Source organism: Herpailurus yagouaroundi, unplaced genomic scaffold, assembly GCF_014898765.1.
Source record: "Herpailurus yagouaroundi ecotype Mexico unplaced genomic scaffold, PumYag 190, whole genome shotgun sequence".
NCBI lineage: Eukaryota > Metazoa > Chordata > Mammalia > Carnivora > Felidae > Herpailurus > Herpailurus yagouaroundi.
This window is the reverse complement of record NW_024412421.1, coordinates 24,505,498-24,522,241: the sequence shown is the minus strand read 5'-3', so window position 1 is coordinate 24,522,241 and position 16,744 is coordinate 24,505,498. Positions and strand designations below refer to the sequence as shown.

Sequence of the window (16,744 nt, the reverse complement as noted above, 5' to 3'; positions counted from 1 at the left end):
GTGTTGTATGGAAACCAATTTGACAATAAATTTCATATATAAATAAACAAAAAAATACAGCATTTTTCCTATGTAGAGTGATAAAATGACTTTCATATAATAAAATACAAAGTTTTCTGAGCTGTTTTATAACTTTCACATTTTCTAACCTTCTATTGTCTAACAGTTTGAAATATTTTCCATGGCAGCTTAGACATGTATCTTCTGTAGATTTTTTTTTTAATTTCACATAATGGATCTGGTGATAAATGGAAGAATGTGGCAAAGCTTTCTTCCAGATTACAACATTTCATAATTTATTAAGTAAGCTCTAATTGAGGTCCATATCCTAAGAATAACATAATTTCTTATATTCAGTGACTTTTTGATTAAACTTAATTTTAGAGTTAATAGAGATGTTAATACCATTTCACAGCATCTAAGGGATTTGCACTGGTAAAATACTGTTTTCTCACAATAATTATTACCTTCTACAATCATGAATATTGGTAATAAGAGTTTTATCTATAAGACAACAGACTCAAAACTGAAACAAAACACTAATGAAACTTTAGCTGAAATATTTTTTTAAGTAGACTAATTCAAGATAACACAACTATTGGAAAATGTGTATATTGCCATCCTCTTTACTTCAATGTGTATCTGAATGAGAAGTGCAATAAAAATAGTAAAGAATAGACTTTATGTTTCAAAAAAAAAATAAAAATAAATAAAAATAAATAAATAAATAAATAAAAAGACAGTAGGTCTTAGGACACAGGAATGTCTAACAAACTCAAATTTGCCAGTCACTGTCCCTAGTATATAACCTTGCATGTGGTAGGTGCTCAATAAGTTTATGAAGTGAATATCCAAAATACACATTTATTCCTAATAGAGTAGCAGTGTGTGTGTGTGTGTGTGTGTGTGTGTGTGTGTGTGTGTGTGTGTAAATGCAGTATTATTAGGCTGTACTTAATTAGGGAGGGGCCAGATGAAATGGGGTTGGGCTTTCTTGTTCAACCTGTCTTGGCCAGTATTTTCCTTTCCCCTATATGAAGAGTAAAATTATGGTCCTTTAATATCCTATACTCTTTTACCCTGAGATAGGGTGATCATTTTGATCTTAAATGTTTATAAGAGCAAAGCTTTAAGGTTTTGTCTTCCCCATTTGGGATGGAGGCCCATCAATGATGCTGGATATTGTGGAAGGTACTCATGACTCTGAATGATAACTCTTGAAGCCATGAAGTCAGAAAACCTTATTCAAATAGAGCTTTGAAGAGCTGATCTGCTGGAATTTACTGAGGACTCTCAAGGATCAGAAAATCTCTGAAAGGGAGACAAAGGTTGCATTTGCAAGTTTGCTCTTCCTGCTTCTCCAGATCACCCCCTCCAATGCTTGTCATGAGATGTGAATTGTTATTGAAGTGGGAGATGAACTGGAGTTCATGTGATATAAAAAGGTACTCCTGTCGTCCTCATTTTCTGGTGCATCTTCTTGAAGAGTCAATGTTATTCAAATATTTGGAAAGCAACAGTGATTTTTCTTCTCTTTTGTCACAAACACAGGTGTGTTACAGAAGAAAACATAAATGACTTCTGAATGTTCTAGATACACCTTAAGACTTGAGTAAAGTTTCTGATTATGGCAGGCTGTCTCAGCCACGCCGCAGAACCCTTGAAACACATACATTCACTCTCCTTATTTGTGAGAGGTTGTATTAGTTTGCTAGGGCTGCCATAATAAAATACCACAGATGGAGTGGCTTAAACAACAGAAATTTATTTCCTCATAGCTCTATAGGCTGGAAGTCCAAGATCAACGTGTTAGCAGGGTTAGTTTCTTCTGAGGGACTCCCTTGTCAGGTTGTAGATGGCCATCTTCTATGTGTTTACATGGTCTCTTCCTCTCCGTGTGCTTGTTCTTATAAAGACACCAGTCACACTGTATTAGGACCCACCCATATGACCTCATCTTACCTTAATTATATCTTTAAAAGTCGTATCTCCAAGTGCAGTCACATTCTTAAGTACTGGGTATTAGGATATCAATATATATGAATTCGGGAGGACATAATTCACCCCATAACAGGGATGCTTAGGTGGAAGAATTGAAAGAAGTGGTAATAACTTTTAAGCTGATCTTAAGAATCTGAATTTCCAGTAGCTATCTTGAGACCAATAAATTTTCTTAGGATCCTTCAGGCCATATGTGTCTGTGTCTCTTTTCTATGCTATCCTCAGACCCCAAGGGAGATCTTAGCTGTAGAGGGAAGGAGGGCCTGCAAGCAATAACCATAATAAGAGAGACTGCCATGGTAATTAACAACCTGTTGCTGTGAAAATCCAGACGGGATCAGCAATGTGTTCTGAAGATAGGATCTTTCTAAGCACCAGGAGCAAAAGTTGTGGATCTGCCCAATGGGTTGGTCAGAGAGAACTTCTTTTTAAAACCTGAGGACAAACTCTGCTATTAATGACTTGCAATTATCACAAACAGCTGGAAAAGCCATCAAAGGACCTCTAGCAGAAAACCTGCACATTTCTAGCCGTGGCTGACTGATGCTATAAGTAGATTCTTTTACAATACCCAAAGGTATCATAGGTAAGAGCATTTAAAGAATTTCCTTAAAATAAATATGAAAGATGAAAGTTTAGAGAAACTGTGATAATAGTGAAAGCCTAGTCAAGAATATGATTTTATCCAGGTGTTACTGTAATGATTTATTTTCCCTAAATATCCTAAAACAGAGAGCATAACTAGGTTTAAGTGCTTATGTTATAAAGTTATAGCTTCTAGACAAACTAGATCCCCGAACAGCATCTGTATCCATATGACAATAATAAGTTACATGTGTTCAGTAGGTAAACACTCACGGAATTGTAAAACACTCCATTATTTTAACGTATTCCCATCAACAAAGACAGTTATGGACATCCAAGACACAATCTGGTTTTGAAGTTTAAGAAAGCAGTAGATAAAAGCTTCGGTTAGCTTCCACATTAGTTATAGATATATCTTACCTAATGGTCAGTTTCACAGGCTCAGGGGACCCATTGACATTGACCAGGAACTCTTCTTCAAAGTGCCCCAGAATGGAAGAACTGAAGGAGATCTGGACTGCCTGGACTCCACTTGGTTCGATGATGCCTTCCTTGGGGCTGAAAACAAAGCAGGCCCCCAAAGCCGAAGTTGGAGGGCCCACGCTGAAGAGAGCATCAATGCTGCCTTTGTTGGAGAGTATTGCCTATATCAATAAAAAGCCAAGAATGCAAAGATACAGCATGGACATCATATTTATTTTCAGAGAAGCATGTGGCTGTACTGTTTAATACCAACACATAGATAGTTACAGGAAGTAAAGCCAGAGAAAAACTCCAGGGGAGAAATGAATAGTCTTCTGCCTTGAAGGTCTGAAGGTAGGAATCCCGATCCAGAAGTCATTTTGTGCTTTTAGTATCCTCTTTAAAACAGAGTTAGTCACGTGTATTATAGCCGTGTTATAAATACTGATTGTAATTATATCTACTGAAAAAGAACCTTAAAATACCTCTTTCTGATATTCTATAAGGTAACTGAGGGAAGGCAGGTATTTCTCTTCTATGCATGCGAAAGCTGAGAATGAGCGGCATACTGAAAAATAAGCAGTCAGAATAGAGGCGCAAGAGCTACCTAAGCCTACATCTATAGTGTAGCCTGGAGAATATGAATGCGACATCACTGTGGATTCCAGACGACAAGGATTCTCTTTATTGTGCTATTAGATTTCATTCTACTGGGATACCTTCATCTCAAACTCTACCGTTTGGGGATGCTTAATGTAAGCAAGTGTTTTACTATAGACAAGTTTTATTCCTATACACTAGTGCCATTGTCCATATTTGCTTGCACACTAGATGTGTGTGTATGAAAAGTTCATGCCTGGCATTCAGAGTCCTCCACACCTGACTCGGTCCATCGCTCCCACTCCCACCTCCCCTGGTGTCTGTGCAGTGAGCCTGTGATGTAGCCACACAGCTCTCTATTCCTTGCCAGTGCTGCACCTGAATTGGTGGACAGCACGTTCTCTCTCTCTATGTACTACCTTCAACCTACACTCCAAGTATTAGAGAAAAAAGAGCATAGGAGATCATGAAGAAATGTTCAGAAAGGCATGTGGGGAATGTCAGGAACCTAGAAGAAGGAGGAGAATTTCCAGAAGGGGTTAACTATGGACAGAGTTCATGGGGAATACACTCTGAGAAAATGTTACAGATTTTTTATTTTTCATTAGAGGCCAGCCCTGCCCTTGAAGAAGAAAGTAACTGCAATGGAGTGTGACGGTAGAATCCAGAGTCCAAACGTTTAGGGAGTGCGTGGGTGTGGAAGAAATAGTGGTTGACAATTCGAGATTCCGATTTTGAGAGGATTAGTGGTGAGGAGGGTGAGTGGGGGAGACAAAGCTGTGGGAAGTACGGTAGAGGAGACCCAGTATATTTATATTAAATGACATAATGCATACTCAGTGCTGGGCCCATATGTTTGTTGTAATAAGAGAATAGAGCTAGGTAACCAAGGGAATGGGGTCTGGGTGGGTGTGGTGTGTCCACCAGCTTAGGTTACCTCCTGAGAAGCAAAGAAGAGGGAATCAAGAGTATATATAGAATAGAGTCAGGGGCCTTTGCAAAGGAAAATCACCACTTCTTCCAAGAGAAGATGGATGATGGACCAAAAGAGATATATAACTAATTGTTGCTTGATATTTTATTCATCTTTTTACATTAATTTCCCATTCTCCCTCACTCTGTTTTAAGTTCCCTGGTCATAGAATTCATGCTTCACCCCTCATTCTTTCTAAAGAGACCATGTAGAAAGTGATTATGGCCAGGGACTCAGAAGCCAAACAGCCTGGGCTCAAATCCCAGCTTTACCAATGACTTCCTAGCTGTGTGACCTTAGAAAACGTGCTTGCCTCTCTGTCCCCCAGTGTCTCCATCTGTAAAGGGTAAGAACTACTAACTTCCCAGAGTGCTTGGAAGATGAAATTAATTTTTGTAACTCTTAGAATAGTGCTTATAAATGACAGTGATTGCTACCTGTATTCCCAGCGCTATGCAGAATGGGTTTAAAATTTACTTTGCTTAAGAAGCAACTGACACACCTTAGTGATAAATTAAAGGCAACTCAAAGGTGTTTGAGGTAATTCAAAGGGAATTCAAAGGGAATTCAATTCAAAGGCAATTGTTTTCCTCTCTGAGGAAATGCACAGATTGCCTTTTTATTTTTCGGGTAACAGCAATACTTTACTCAGATTTTGTAGAAGGCACAAGCTCCTCCATTTTCAAGAACATACATGTCATTCTTCTCCCCCTGACAAAAGAGCACCTTTGTGTGTCTGCAGAATCCAGCAAGTCATTTGGGACAAAACCCTGAGGATTTTTGATTACCTTACCCTTGCAGTCCAATTCCTTGGCGAGGAGAAAATTTATAATAGAGCTTCACCTAGTTTTCCTTCTAATTACACTGGGGAATAGTGAACACTCTTGGGACTATGGTTTACTTTTTATGTATTTGCTAAGCTCAGCAATGACTAAGGGCAATAGCTAGTTATTCAAATTTGTCTCAAGTAGGTAACATAATAAATTGAAAGAGAGATGCAATGAGGCATCAGCACTAAATACGCAGAGAGTGCAAAATATTCCCATAAGAAGCAACTCACCATGCCCTTCTCTGCCATTGCACAGCCCTCAAAATTGTCCACTCTGATGCAGCACCTCATATAACACTTACTTAGCTGGCTGCGAGGTACTTTACTATTTCAAATCTGGGATGGTGGGAAGGTGGTGGCCTCAAATATACTTCGGTTAAATTTGTTAGAAATTATTATTACACTCAGGGAAACCTTATCCATTTTGTATCAGAACTAAAGGTCCTTTTCTATTGTGGCATCCATAAGACACAATACTTAGGATGTAAGGGAAATTCACACTGGATAAATTATGGACACAATATCAATTTAATAAGTATCGCACATTTTTTCCTCCCGAAGTGACCCTTTTTTCAAAATGCAAAAGACAATGCAACATAGTAGCTGTGCCATTTTTCATTTCATGGCAGTCATGTGACTTGTTTTTTCATTTAACCTGTGTTCTTATGTATCTTCCATCTCAGATGACACTAATGTCTCTATTTACCTTGCGCATCATCCCATTTAGGCCACGGTTACTCTAATGAATGTGGGGATGAACAATACAGTAGGAAGCTCTCAGTAGCAACCGGGCATTTGCCTCCCACGCCAAGGCTGGGCTGGGCTGAGATCTGAGTTGGCTGTAGGTTGGATTTGCTCCGTGGTGAAGGGCAGCACAAAACCTTCCCTTTCCAGGCTACAGAGCCCTAGTAACCCAGTGCTCACTAACATTTACCAGCTGTATGACCTTGCCAAGTTACTTAACAGATGTGGCAGGGTCAGGTTTGCTATTCACTGACCCCACTCCCTCTTCCTCCTGTGCTCACAACTAGACTGCATTTCCCAGCCAATCTTGCAGCTGTGGGATGTGAATGAGCGTGACGCGTGCCACCTATAGGACCAACTCCTATAAAAGATATTTCGTGCACGTCTCTCCATGCTCTTTCCCCTTCTGCCCGCATGACAAATGTGGGGTTGCGGCCTTGAGGGCTGCACATTAGGGGTGGCAGAGCTATGAGATGGAAGGAGCCGGGGTCCCGATGCTCTGCTGACGGAGAGCCATCTGCTGATACGTAACCCTGAGACTTTACGTAAGCAACAAAATAGACTTCTATCATGTCTGAGATAGTACAGATCTTCATATCTGTTTGTTACAGTATCTACCATTATCTTAACTAGTAAAACTGTTCCAGGCTCCAGGTTCCTCGGCTGTAAAATGGGAAGAGTCACTGCAATGCTGCATAGGGTTTAGGGAGGACCAAACGAACTAATGAATATAAAAGCACTGGTACTGTGCTCAACATATTTGAAAGATGATGTTGTTGATGGTATTAACCACTCTCTGCCTCTTATTTTTCCTTTATAAAATAGTTTCTAAGGATTAGAAACTAAATACATACAGATAGACAAGCATACACAATAGAACATGGAACCTGACACCTATTTGTCACTCATTAAATAACTGCTTGTATTACTTTTATAGAAATACAAACATTTAAAGTTTAGGAATCATTGTAAAATAAAGTTTCAGTGGTCACAATTTGATATAGTGCAAAAAAATACCCTAGATACAAAGTTAGTGGTGAGGAGACACTGAAGTGACTTTGATCCTGAAGAACCCATGAGTATATCTTGTAAAAGGATCATTTTCTATTTAATTGGAAAGACAAAGCACAGAATTTCAAACAGAAAGTTCCAGAAAGCACAATGACTGGTTTTTAATCATGTATTAAAGACCAGTGCATTCAGAGAAAACTCTGAAGTGTGAAAATGCCTATCCTCATTAGGACATTCTGGAAAGTTTGAAAGTTTTTCTGTCCTTTGGTCTCTACAGCATTTATGTTGTCGGAGAACAAGCATTAATCAGATGGGGATAAGATTGCAATCCACAAGATGAGGAGGACAAATAAAACCAATTAAATTATGGCTTTGTTGCCTTCAGGAAAGCTAGAGGGGAAATACTCAAGGAGGCTTGCTAGGAAAGGAAGGAAGAGCCAGATCATTCTGGAGTCTGAGCATGAGTAATGGCAAATGGATGTGACTGTACATGTTTTGTATCGATAAACACACACACAAAATAAAATAAACAAAAAAAGCCAAGTACTATCTGAGTCTCAATGAACAATTCTAGTGCTTACCTCATAACAATGTACAGATCCAACGAAAACTTTTCCAATGTCCAGCAGTTCAAGATTGAAGTGAATCTTTGGCCCCATTCCTTCACCTTTGATTCGGAGGGGCAGACGGATCTCTCGGCCTATAAAAACAAGTCAGACTTTATTACCCTGAAGGATGCTTCATTACCCCCCAACTACACATGACGTGGTGCCAATGTAAGCAATCAAGAGTTCTGTATCAATCCCTGTGCTGGACCCAGGGAACTGCAATTTAACCAATGCTGAAGATTTTGCTTATCTTTAGGAAACACGAATACTGGTAGTTTCTTATCTTTAGAGAGCAGCTTACATTGTAATTTAGGCGGATATTTTAGCAGAAAAAAATTTTTAAATTTTAACCCAGTCTTAATGGTATTCTTGTTCCTCATTTTTAAAACAACGTAATTTTTCTAAATCAGAGAAGAGTGACCACTGATAGATGCTTCTTATAAAACGAGAGTCACCATGGGCCTCCATAGGACATCGTTCTCAATGATTTTCCCTACAGTTAGGAAGATAATGGTATTAAAGGATCTGTGTCTAGGAGTCTTACCATAGAGTTTCTTTCAGTAGGGGTAATGGGATCCACTCACAATATCCACGACTGCACACCCACAGTGGACCCAGGGCGGGTGAACAGAGAGCACAACCTTTATGGTATTGACTGGCTTTGTTTCCTTTTTTAAAATGGATATACCTTTATCTGATAATACATGATCATTATAAAAATATTATAAAGAAAGTAGAAATTCTCACATAAATCTACTACCCAAAGATAACTACTATTAGCATTTTGGTGCCTACCCTTCCATACTCAATCATGTTTAAATACTAAAGTGCTACATGGTCATATTTAAATAGTAAATACTATATTAAGTTTAATGGAAATGAAAGCATATGCTGTTATTACTTTGTAACTGCTTTTTTCACTTAGCAATACATCTACAACATTTTTTAATACTTTTTTTAAAATGTTTATTTATTTTTGAGAGAGAGACAGCCAGAGTGTGAGAGGAGCAGGGGCAGAGAGAGAGAGGGAGACACCGAATCCAAAGCAGGCTCCAGACTCCGAGCTTGTCAGCACAGAGCCTGATGCGGGGCTTGAACTCACATACCACAAGATCATGACCTGAGCTGATGTTGGAACCTTAACCGAATGAGCCACTCAGGTGCCCCAATATCTGCAACATCTTTACATACCATCACTTGAAGATGAGTTAAATATTTTTAACCAGTCCCTCTTGTTGGATATTTAAATGGTTTCCAGGTTTTCATTCAACAAATTACAATGTAATTAATATCTTTGAACACATTATGAATAATTTCTTTAGGCACTTCAAAGATTTTCTATTGTTTCTTGTCTCCTACAGCTCCTGTTGAAAAGTCAGCTTACTGTCTTACTGCTCATTTGAGGTAAATGTCTTTTCCTCTGACTGCATTAAGATTTTATTTTTGGGGATACCTGAGTGGCTTATTTGGTTAAGCATCTGACTTTAGCCCAGGTAATGATCTCACGGTTCATGGGTTCGAGCCCTGCGTCGGGCTCTGTGCTGACAGCTCAGACCCTGGAGCCTGCTCAGATTCTGTGTCTCCCTCTCTCTCTGCCCCTCTCCTGCTGGAGCTCTGTCTCTGCCTTAAAAATAAATAAAAAACATTTTTAAGGGGTGCCTGGGTGGCTCAGTCGGTTGGGCGTCCGACTTCAGCTCAGGTCACGATCTCGCGGTCCGTGAGTTCGAGCACCGTGTTGGGCTGTGGGCTGACGGCTCAGAGCCTGGAGCCTGCTTCCGATTCTGTGTCTCCCTCTCTCTCTGCCCCTCCCCGTTCATGCTCTGTCTCTCTCTGTCTCAAAAATAAATAAACGTTAAAAAAAATTAAAAAAACACATTTTTAAAAAATTTTTAAAAGATTCTCTTTTTGTTTTTGGTTTCTACCAGTTATACCATGATGTTCCCAGGTGACATTTTCATGTATTATTCCTAAGGTTTATAGCAATTTGTGAATCTCTGGATGAGTGCCATGCATCAGTTTTTAAATTTTCAGTCATTATGTCTTCAAATATTGCCTATGCTCCATTTTCTCATTTCTTTCCATCCACATAGATAAATTTTTACCACATTCTATTTGACTCTGATGCTCTTTTCTATATTTATCTCTATATGCCTCAGTATGGATATTTTCTTTAGATTTATTTTTCAGTTTATAAAATCTATCTCTGGCTGCATGTAACAGGCTATTCAATTCCACTGAGTTCTTAATTTGTTAATGTAACATTTCAGTTCCAGACTTCCCATTAGATTTTTTATAGTTTCCAGGCCTCTGCTCAATCTTTTGAGAATATTAAAAAAAATGTTTAACATTAAAAAATCTATCAAATAATTATGTTTTCTGGCTCTCTATGAAGTTTATATTGTTTATCTTGGTGTTCTATCAGACTGTGTTGTCTCCTTACATGTTTGATTATTTTTGACTGAGTGCTGGTCAGTGTACATAAAACCTGAAGTGGTCATCTGAAGCCCTGAGAAGATAGTAAGTTGCTCTTGCTTCTGGCTGGTGACTAAGGAGTATTAGCATTACCCAATCTTACCACTCTCCACTAAGATTCTTTGAGAGAATTAAGCTCTGTGCCAAGTCATATGAGTGACTATATTCTCAATTCTCCCAAGAAGGGCATATAGCTAGTACTATGCTAGTCATAAAAGAGAAGTTAATTCCTCATATTTAATTGATGCCTTAGAACATTAGAGATTACTTCCTAGAACCTCAGTGAAGAACTGTTGTAATCAAATTGATAATTGAAAAAGCAGTCAAAGCTGAGCTTCAACCTTTGGGAGGGCTGATCCATTTCCAGTCCCCACTTCACTGGGTCCATTATAAAGTCTGGGGAGTTATGAGGGCCCTTTCTCCTTGGGCATCTCATGAACTCCCATGTTTCTTCCCTAACTGTACTTAACTTTTCAGCTTGTCTGTAGTATCTACCAAAAAGGTGGTGTCTCTAAGAATAAAGTGGTGTCCAAAGTCTGACTGTCTTGTCTTTCCTCTTCTCTTGGATCTTGGCCCTGTAATTCTCTACTGTCTTGGTAGCTCTCTTTTGACTATAAAAAGTCCTTGAAAATATTTTGCCTTGCTCTTATAGTTGTGTTTTGGAGAGAGACAGAGAGACAGAGACAGAGAATCCAAATTGCCTAGCCCACTGTTATTGGAAATAGAATTGCCAGAACGAAGGGATGCACATTTGACATTTTGATAGCTATGGGCATGTTGCCCTCCAGAATGGTTGTAGGAATTTGCACACAAACAACAGTATTTAAAGGTCTGTCTCTCCATACCCTCCCTGATAGTGGGGATATCACACTTTTGAAAATCCTTGATAATTTGATAGGTTTTCCTTAAATGTATACCATTTACATTTCAAACTCTTTAAGCAAAAATAAAAGATTTGCTCTGTAACATTTTGAACGTTGAAAAATACTTTTGATGCTCTGTTAGATATAATCTTTAGTATTATAGTGACTGTGCTTTGAACAATCAAGCCATATTTATAATTTATTATTATTATCATTATAATGCCTTATGGAAATTTATGTTCCAGCCTTTTGTTGCTACTTAGCTTCTGTATCTTTAAGGCTTTCTGTCCATGACTGTCCCTTTAAAGACAGGGGTATTTGTCTCTATGTCCCCTCTAGTGCTTGGCAACACAGTGGTCATTAGGCATGTATTACTTTGATCATAAGAAACAAGAACAATCAGCAATATTTGGGACAAGTGATCCATTCAAAGGGTTCTCCCAATCCATCTGATCCCTGGAAAAGAGATCACTCTGAAGATCAGGTGTTTGTGTTAACAATACTGTAGAATATAAGTAAAACTTTCAGAGAACCTCATCAACTCACTCCATTATTTTAGAGTTCTAATCTACTGGCAATGATTTTTACTGCTTGGTCAAGAGAAAAGTATTTTGACAGAGATCCAACTTTCAGAATGGCAAAGAAGAAGAATTGCAAATATATTGTGGAATAAACAGCAAGACTATTTATAACTGTCAGGCTTAAAGCTTTCCCCATCTGTTACCTTGACTGCCTTCCTTAATAATAATTTTTTTTTAAAGGAGATGTGTTGTAATAAAGCAGTGAGCTAATGTTTCTTTGGGAATTATTAATTACTTCAACGGAGATTGTTTCATGTGTAGCTAGCCATTTCCTTCACCTAGGATAGGAGTACAAGTGATAACCAGCAGTACTTTTGCCAGAGTTAGTCTACATTTTAAGGTCACATTACAAATGCTACCTTTCTGCAAGATTTATGAAGCAGGGATTTTTCTTGTCTTGGCAAAAGACAGCAAGAGGGACAAATGTGAAGGAACTAGTAAGCTCTAGGACAGATTCCTTGCTAGAAGACTGAAGTATTAAAATGTTTATTTTATTTTATTTTATTTTATTTTATTTTATTTTATTTTTAAATTTTTGTTAATGTTTTATTTATTTTTGAGGCAGAGAGAGACAGAGTATGAGCAGGGGAGGGACAGAAAGAGAGGAAGACACAGAATCTGAAGCAGACTTCAGGCTCCGAGCTGTCAGCACAGAGCCTGATGCGGGGCTCGAACTCACGAACCGCGAGATCATGACCTGAGCCGAAGTCGGATGCTTAACCAACTGAGCCACCCAGGCGCCCCTAAAATGGTTTTTTTAATGTTCATTTACTTTTGAGAGAGACAGAGTGCAAGCAGGGGAGGGGCAGTGAGAGAAGGGGAGACAGACTCCAAAGCAGACTCTGAGCTGTCAGCACAAAGCCTGATTCAGGGCTCAAACCCATGAACTGCGAGATCATGACCTGAGCCAAAATCAGACGCTTAACCGACTGAGCAACTCAGTTGCCCCCCAATTTTTTTTTAAACGGGGCAATTTCCAGATGACACAATACTCTATATGGAAAACCCAAAAGATTCCACCAAAAAACTGCTAGAACTGATTCATGAATTCAGGAAAGTCACAGGATATAAAATCAATGCACAGAAATCAGTTGCATTCCTATACACCAACAATGAAGCAACAGAAAGAGAAATCAAGGAATGGATCCCATTTACAATTGCACCAAACACCATAAAATACCTAGGAATAAATCTAACCAAAGAGGTGAAAAATCTATACACTGAAAACTATAGAAAGCTTATGAAAGAAATTGAAGAAGACACAAAAAAGTGGAAAAATATTCCATGCACCCAGATAGGAAAAACGAATATTGTTAAAACGTCAATACTACCCAAAGCAATCTACATATTCAATGCAATCCCATCCAAATAACACTAGCATTCTTCACAGAGCTAAAACAAATAATCCTAAAATTTGTATGGAACCAGAAAAGACCCCGAATAGCCAAAGTGATCTTGAAACAGAAAACCAAAGCAGGAGGCATCACAATCCCAGACTTCAAGCTATACTACAAAGCTGTAATTATCAAGACAGTGTGGTACTGGCACAAGAACACTCAGATCAATGGAACAGAATAGAGAACCCAGAAATGGACCCACAAATGTATGGCCAACTAATCTTTGACAAAGCGGGAAAGAATATCCAATGGAATAAAGATTGTCTCTTCAGCAAGTGGTGCTGGGAAAACTGGACAGCGACATGCAGAAGAATGAACCTGGACCACTTTCTTACACCATACACAAAAATAAACTCAAAATGGATGAAAGACCTCAATGTAAGACAGGAAGCCATCAAAATCCTCGAGGAGAAAGCAGGCAAAAACCTCTGGTGTTGGCTGCAGCAACTTCTTACTCAACACGTCTCCAGAGGCAAGGGAAACAAAAGCAAAAATGAACTATTGGGACCTCATCAAAATAAAAAGCTTCTGCACAGCGAAGGAAACAATCAGCAAAACTAAAAGGCAACTGACAGAATGGGAGAAGATATTTGCAAATGACATATCAGATAAAGGGTTAGTATCCAACATCTATAAAGAACTTATCAAACTCAACATCCAAAAAAACAAATAATCCAGTGAAGAAATGGGCAAAAGACATGAATAGACACTTCTGGAAAGAAGACATCCAGATGGCCAACCGACACATGAAAAAATGCTCAACATCACTCATCATCAGAGAAATACAAATCAAAACCACAATGAGATACCACCTCACACCTGTCAGAATGGCTAACGTCAACAACACAGGCAACAACAGATGTTGGCAAGGATGCGGAGAAAGAGGATCTCTCTTGCACTACTGGTGGGAGTGCAAACTGCTGCAGCCACTCTGGAAAACAGTATGAAGGTTCCTCAAAAAACTAAAAATAGAACTACCCTGTGACCCAGCAATTGCACTACTAGGTATTTATCCAAGGGATACAGGTGTGCTGTTTCAAAGGGACACAGGCACCCCAATGTTTATAGCAGGACTATCAACAATAGCCAAAGTATGGAAAGAGCCCAAATGTCCATCAATGGATGGATGGATAAAGAAGATGTGGTATATATACACAATAGAGTATTATCTGGCAATCAAAAAGAATGAAATCTTGCCATTTGCAACTACATGGATGGAACTAGAGGGTACTATGCTAGGCAAAATTAGAGAAAGACAAATATTATATGAGGATTTTAAGACACAGAACAGATGAACATAAGGGAAGGGAAGCAAAAATAAAATAACGGGGGGGGGGGGACAAAACATAAGAGACTCTTAAACATGGAGAACAAACAGAGGGTTACTGGAGGGGATGTGGGAGGGGGGATGGGCTACATGGGTAAGAGGCATCAAGAAATCTATTCCTGAAATCATTGTTGCACTATATGCTAACTAATTTGGATGTAAGTTAAAAAATAAAATTAAAAATAAAATTAAATACATACGTACGTACATACATAAAACAGGGGAGTTTCCTATCTCTCATTACAGCGCCCTGATTTCACACAAGAAGCAGGGAAATGCACTACAGAACCCGCTCTAACAGCCTTGAAGGCCTGAATGCAACAGGATCACATTGCATTTAGATGTGATCCAGAAAATATAACCAGGGGCTTGAAAAAACTTGCCATCTATCTTAGACGTCCAATATTATACTTGAACTCCATTCCTGTGCAGTAAGACAAGAAAAAAGAGGAGGAAAAGTATAAATAGAACAAACTGTCATTATTCACGTATTTTAGGACTATCCACCTAAGAAAATCCTAAAGACTTTGTGAATAATTTTTTCATTAGTAAGATACAGTAATATTGATGGTTACCAAATCAATATTCAAAAGTAAAGTGCATTTCTCCATATAGCAACAACCAGAAAAATTAATTTCCAAGACACTATTTACAATAGCAACAAAAATATAAAGTACCTAGAAATAAATGTAACAATATATATTTAAGATCTTCAAGGGGCAAATCATAAAAGTTTATTGAAAGATATTAACAAAGATCTAATTAAATGGAGAAGTAGGCTATGTCCTTGAGAAGGAAGACTCAATATCATAAAATTGTCAATTTTCTTCCAACTGATATTTAATTTCAACACTCTGCTAAGCAAAATGCCATCGGGTAGAATGTACAGATTGATTATACAATTTAAACGTAAAATCAAGGGGCCAATAGCAACCAAGACATTCTTTAAAAGAATAAATTGGACTAATTTGCTCTTTGACATATTAAGGTCTATTATAAAGCTATTATAATTAAGTTAATGTGGTATTGGGGCAGAAGGTACAAAATGATTAAGGAAACAACAAAAAACTCAGAATAAATGTACACATATATGTGAATTTATGACAGAGCAAATGCTGAATATCAGGAAGGGAAGATGGACTGGAATGCACAGAGCCAAAACAGCTGGATATCCACCTGGCATCTGTGGTAGATTGAACAATGGCCCTCAAAGGTGGTCCCATGTCCTAATTCCTGTAAATATCACCTTATATAGTAAAAGAGTGAATATTACCTTATATGGCAAAGTAAGTGAGTGATTAAGTTAAGAATTCTGAGATGGGGAGATGATCCTAGATGATCTTTATTATTGTAGCTTAAAAACTGTCGAAATAAGGTAGTGGTAGCCTTCCAATTTTGTTCTTTTCCAGAGTTATTTTGGCTATTCTAGGTTCTTTGCATTTCCATATGAATTTTAGAATCAGCCCGTCAATTTCTATACACCCACATGCACGTGCATGCGCGCGCGCGCACACACACACACACACACACACACACACACACATACACACACGCAAGCAACTAGAATTTCTATTTGGATTACATTGAGTCTATCAACAAACTTGAGGAAGAAATGACATCTTACTAATATTAATTATCCATTTGTTAACAAGGTATAGTTTTCCCTTTATTTGGGTCTTTAATTTCTCCCAGCAATGTTTTATAGTTTTCAATGTACAGGTCTTACACATCTCTTGTCAAATTTATCTCTAAGTATTTAGGATTTCTTAATGCTATTTTAAGTGACAGTGTTTTTTTAAATTTCAATTTCCCATTGTTCACTGTATAGAAATACAACTGATTCTCTCTATATAGATCTTGTACCCTGCAACCCTACTACACACTTACTTTTCAGCCTTCATTTAAAACAGATATTCTCTAACACAATCTCCACAGATTTTGATTCAATAAAACATAGATGAAACCCAAGAATCTACATTTTTAATGATCAGCCAGGGTAATTCTATGCAGATTCTCTAGGGATGTTACCCGAAGAAACATGAACCTTGTTTCAACAAGGTTGAATATTAAGTATGCTAATAGGTTTCAACATATGAATTTTGGGAGAACACAAATATTCAGTCCACAGCACGTGCTAAAGATGGGCTCACAATGCAAACATTTCAAACCATCTCAAGAAACAATCCAGTAGGAGGAAAGTCAGTGTTTACCACAAAAATGCAAATTAGTACCCCAAGAGTTTGAGATAATAGAAAACTCTTAAAGGAACTCTAACCTCTCATCTTAAAATC

General features: G+C 38.1%; 1 protein-coding gene across 4 annotated transcripts in view; it reads right to left on the bottom strand.

The window, feature by feature from the left end:
• The window catches only part of LOC121009765 (hydrocephalus-inducing protein homolog), a 240,648-nt gene extending 232,747 nt beyond the window's left edge, over positions 1-7,901 (bottom strand). For all 4 annotated transcript variants that reach the window (XM_040443058.1, XM_040443059.1, XM_040443060.1 and 1 more), the window contains exons 1-2: positions 7,787-7,901; positions 3,007-3,230 (exon numbers count right to left, since the gene is read on the bottom strand). In XM_040443058.1, the coding sequence (XP_040298992.1) occupies positions 3,007-3,230; positions 7,787-7,864 (302 nt within the window). In that variant the 5' untranslated portion in view covers positions 7,865-7,901. The remainder of the gene's footprint in view (positions 1-3,006; positions 3,231-7,786) is intronic.
• Between the last annotated feature and the right edge of the window lie 8,843 nt (positions 7,902-16,744).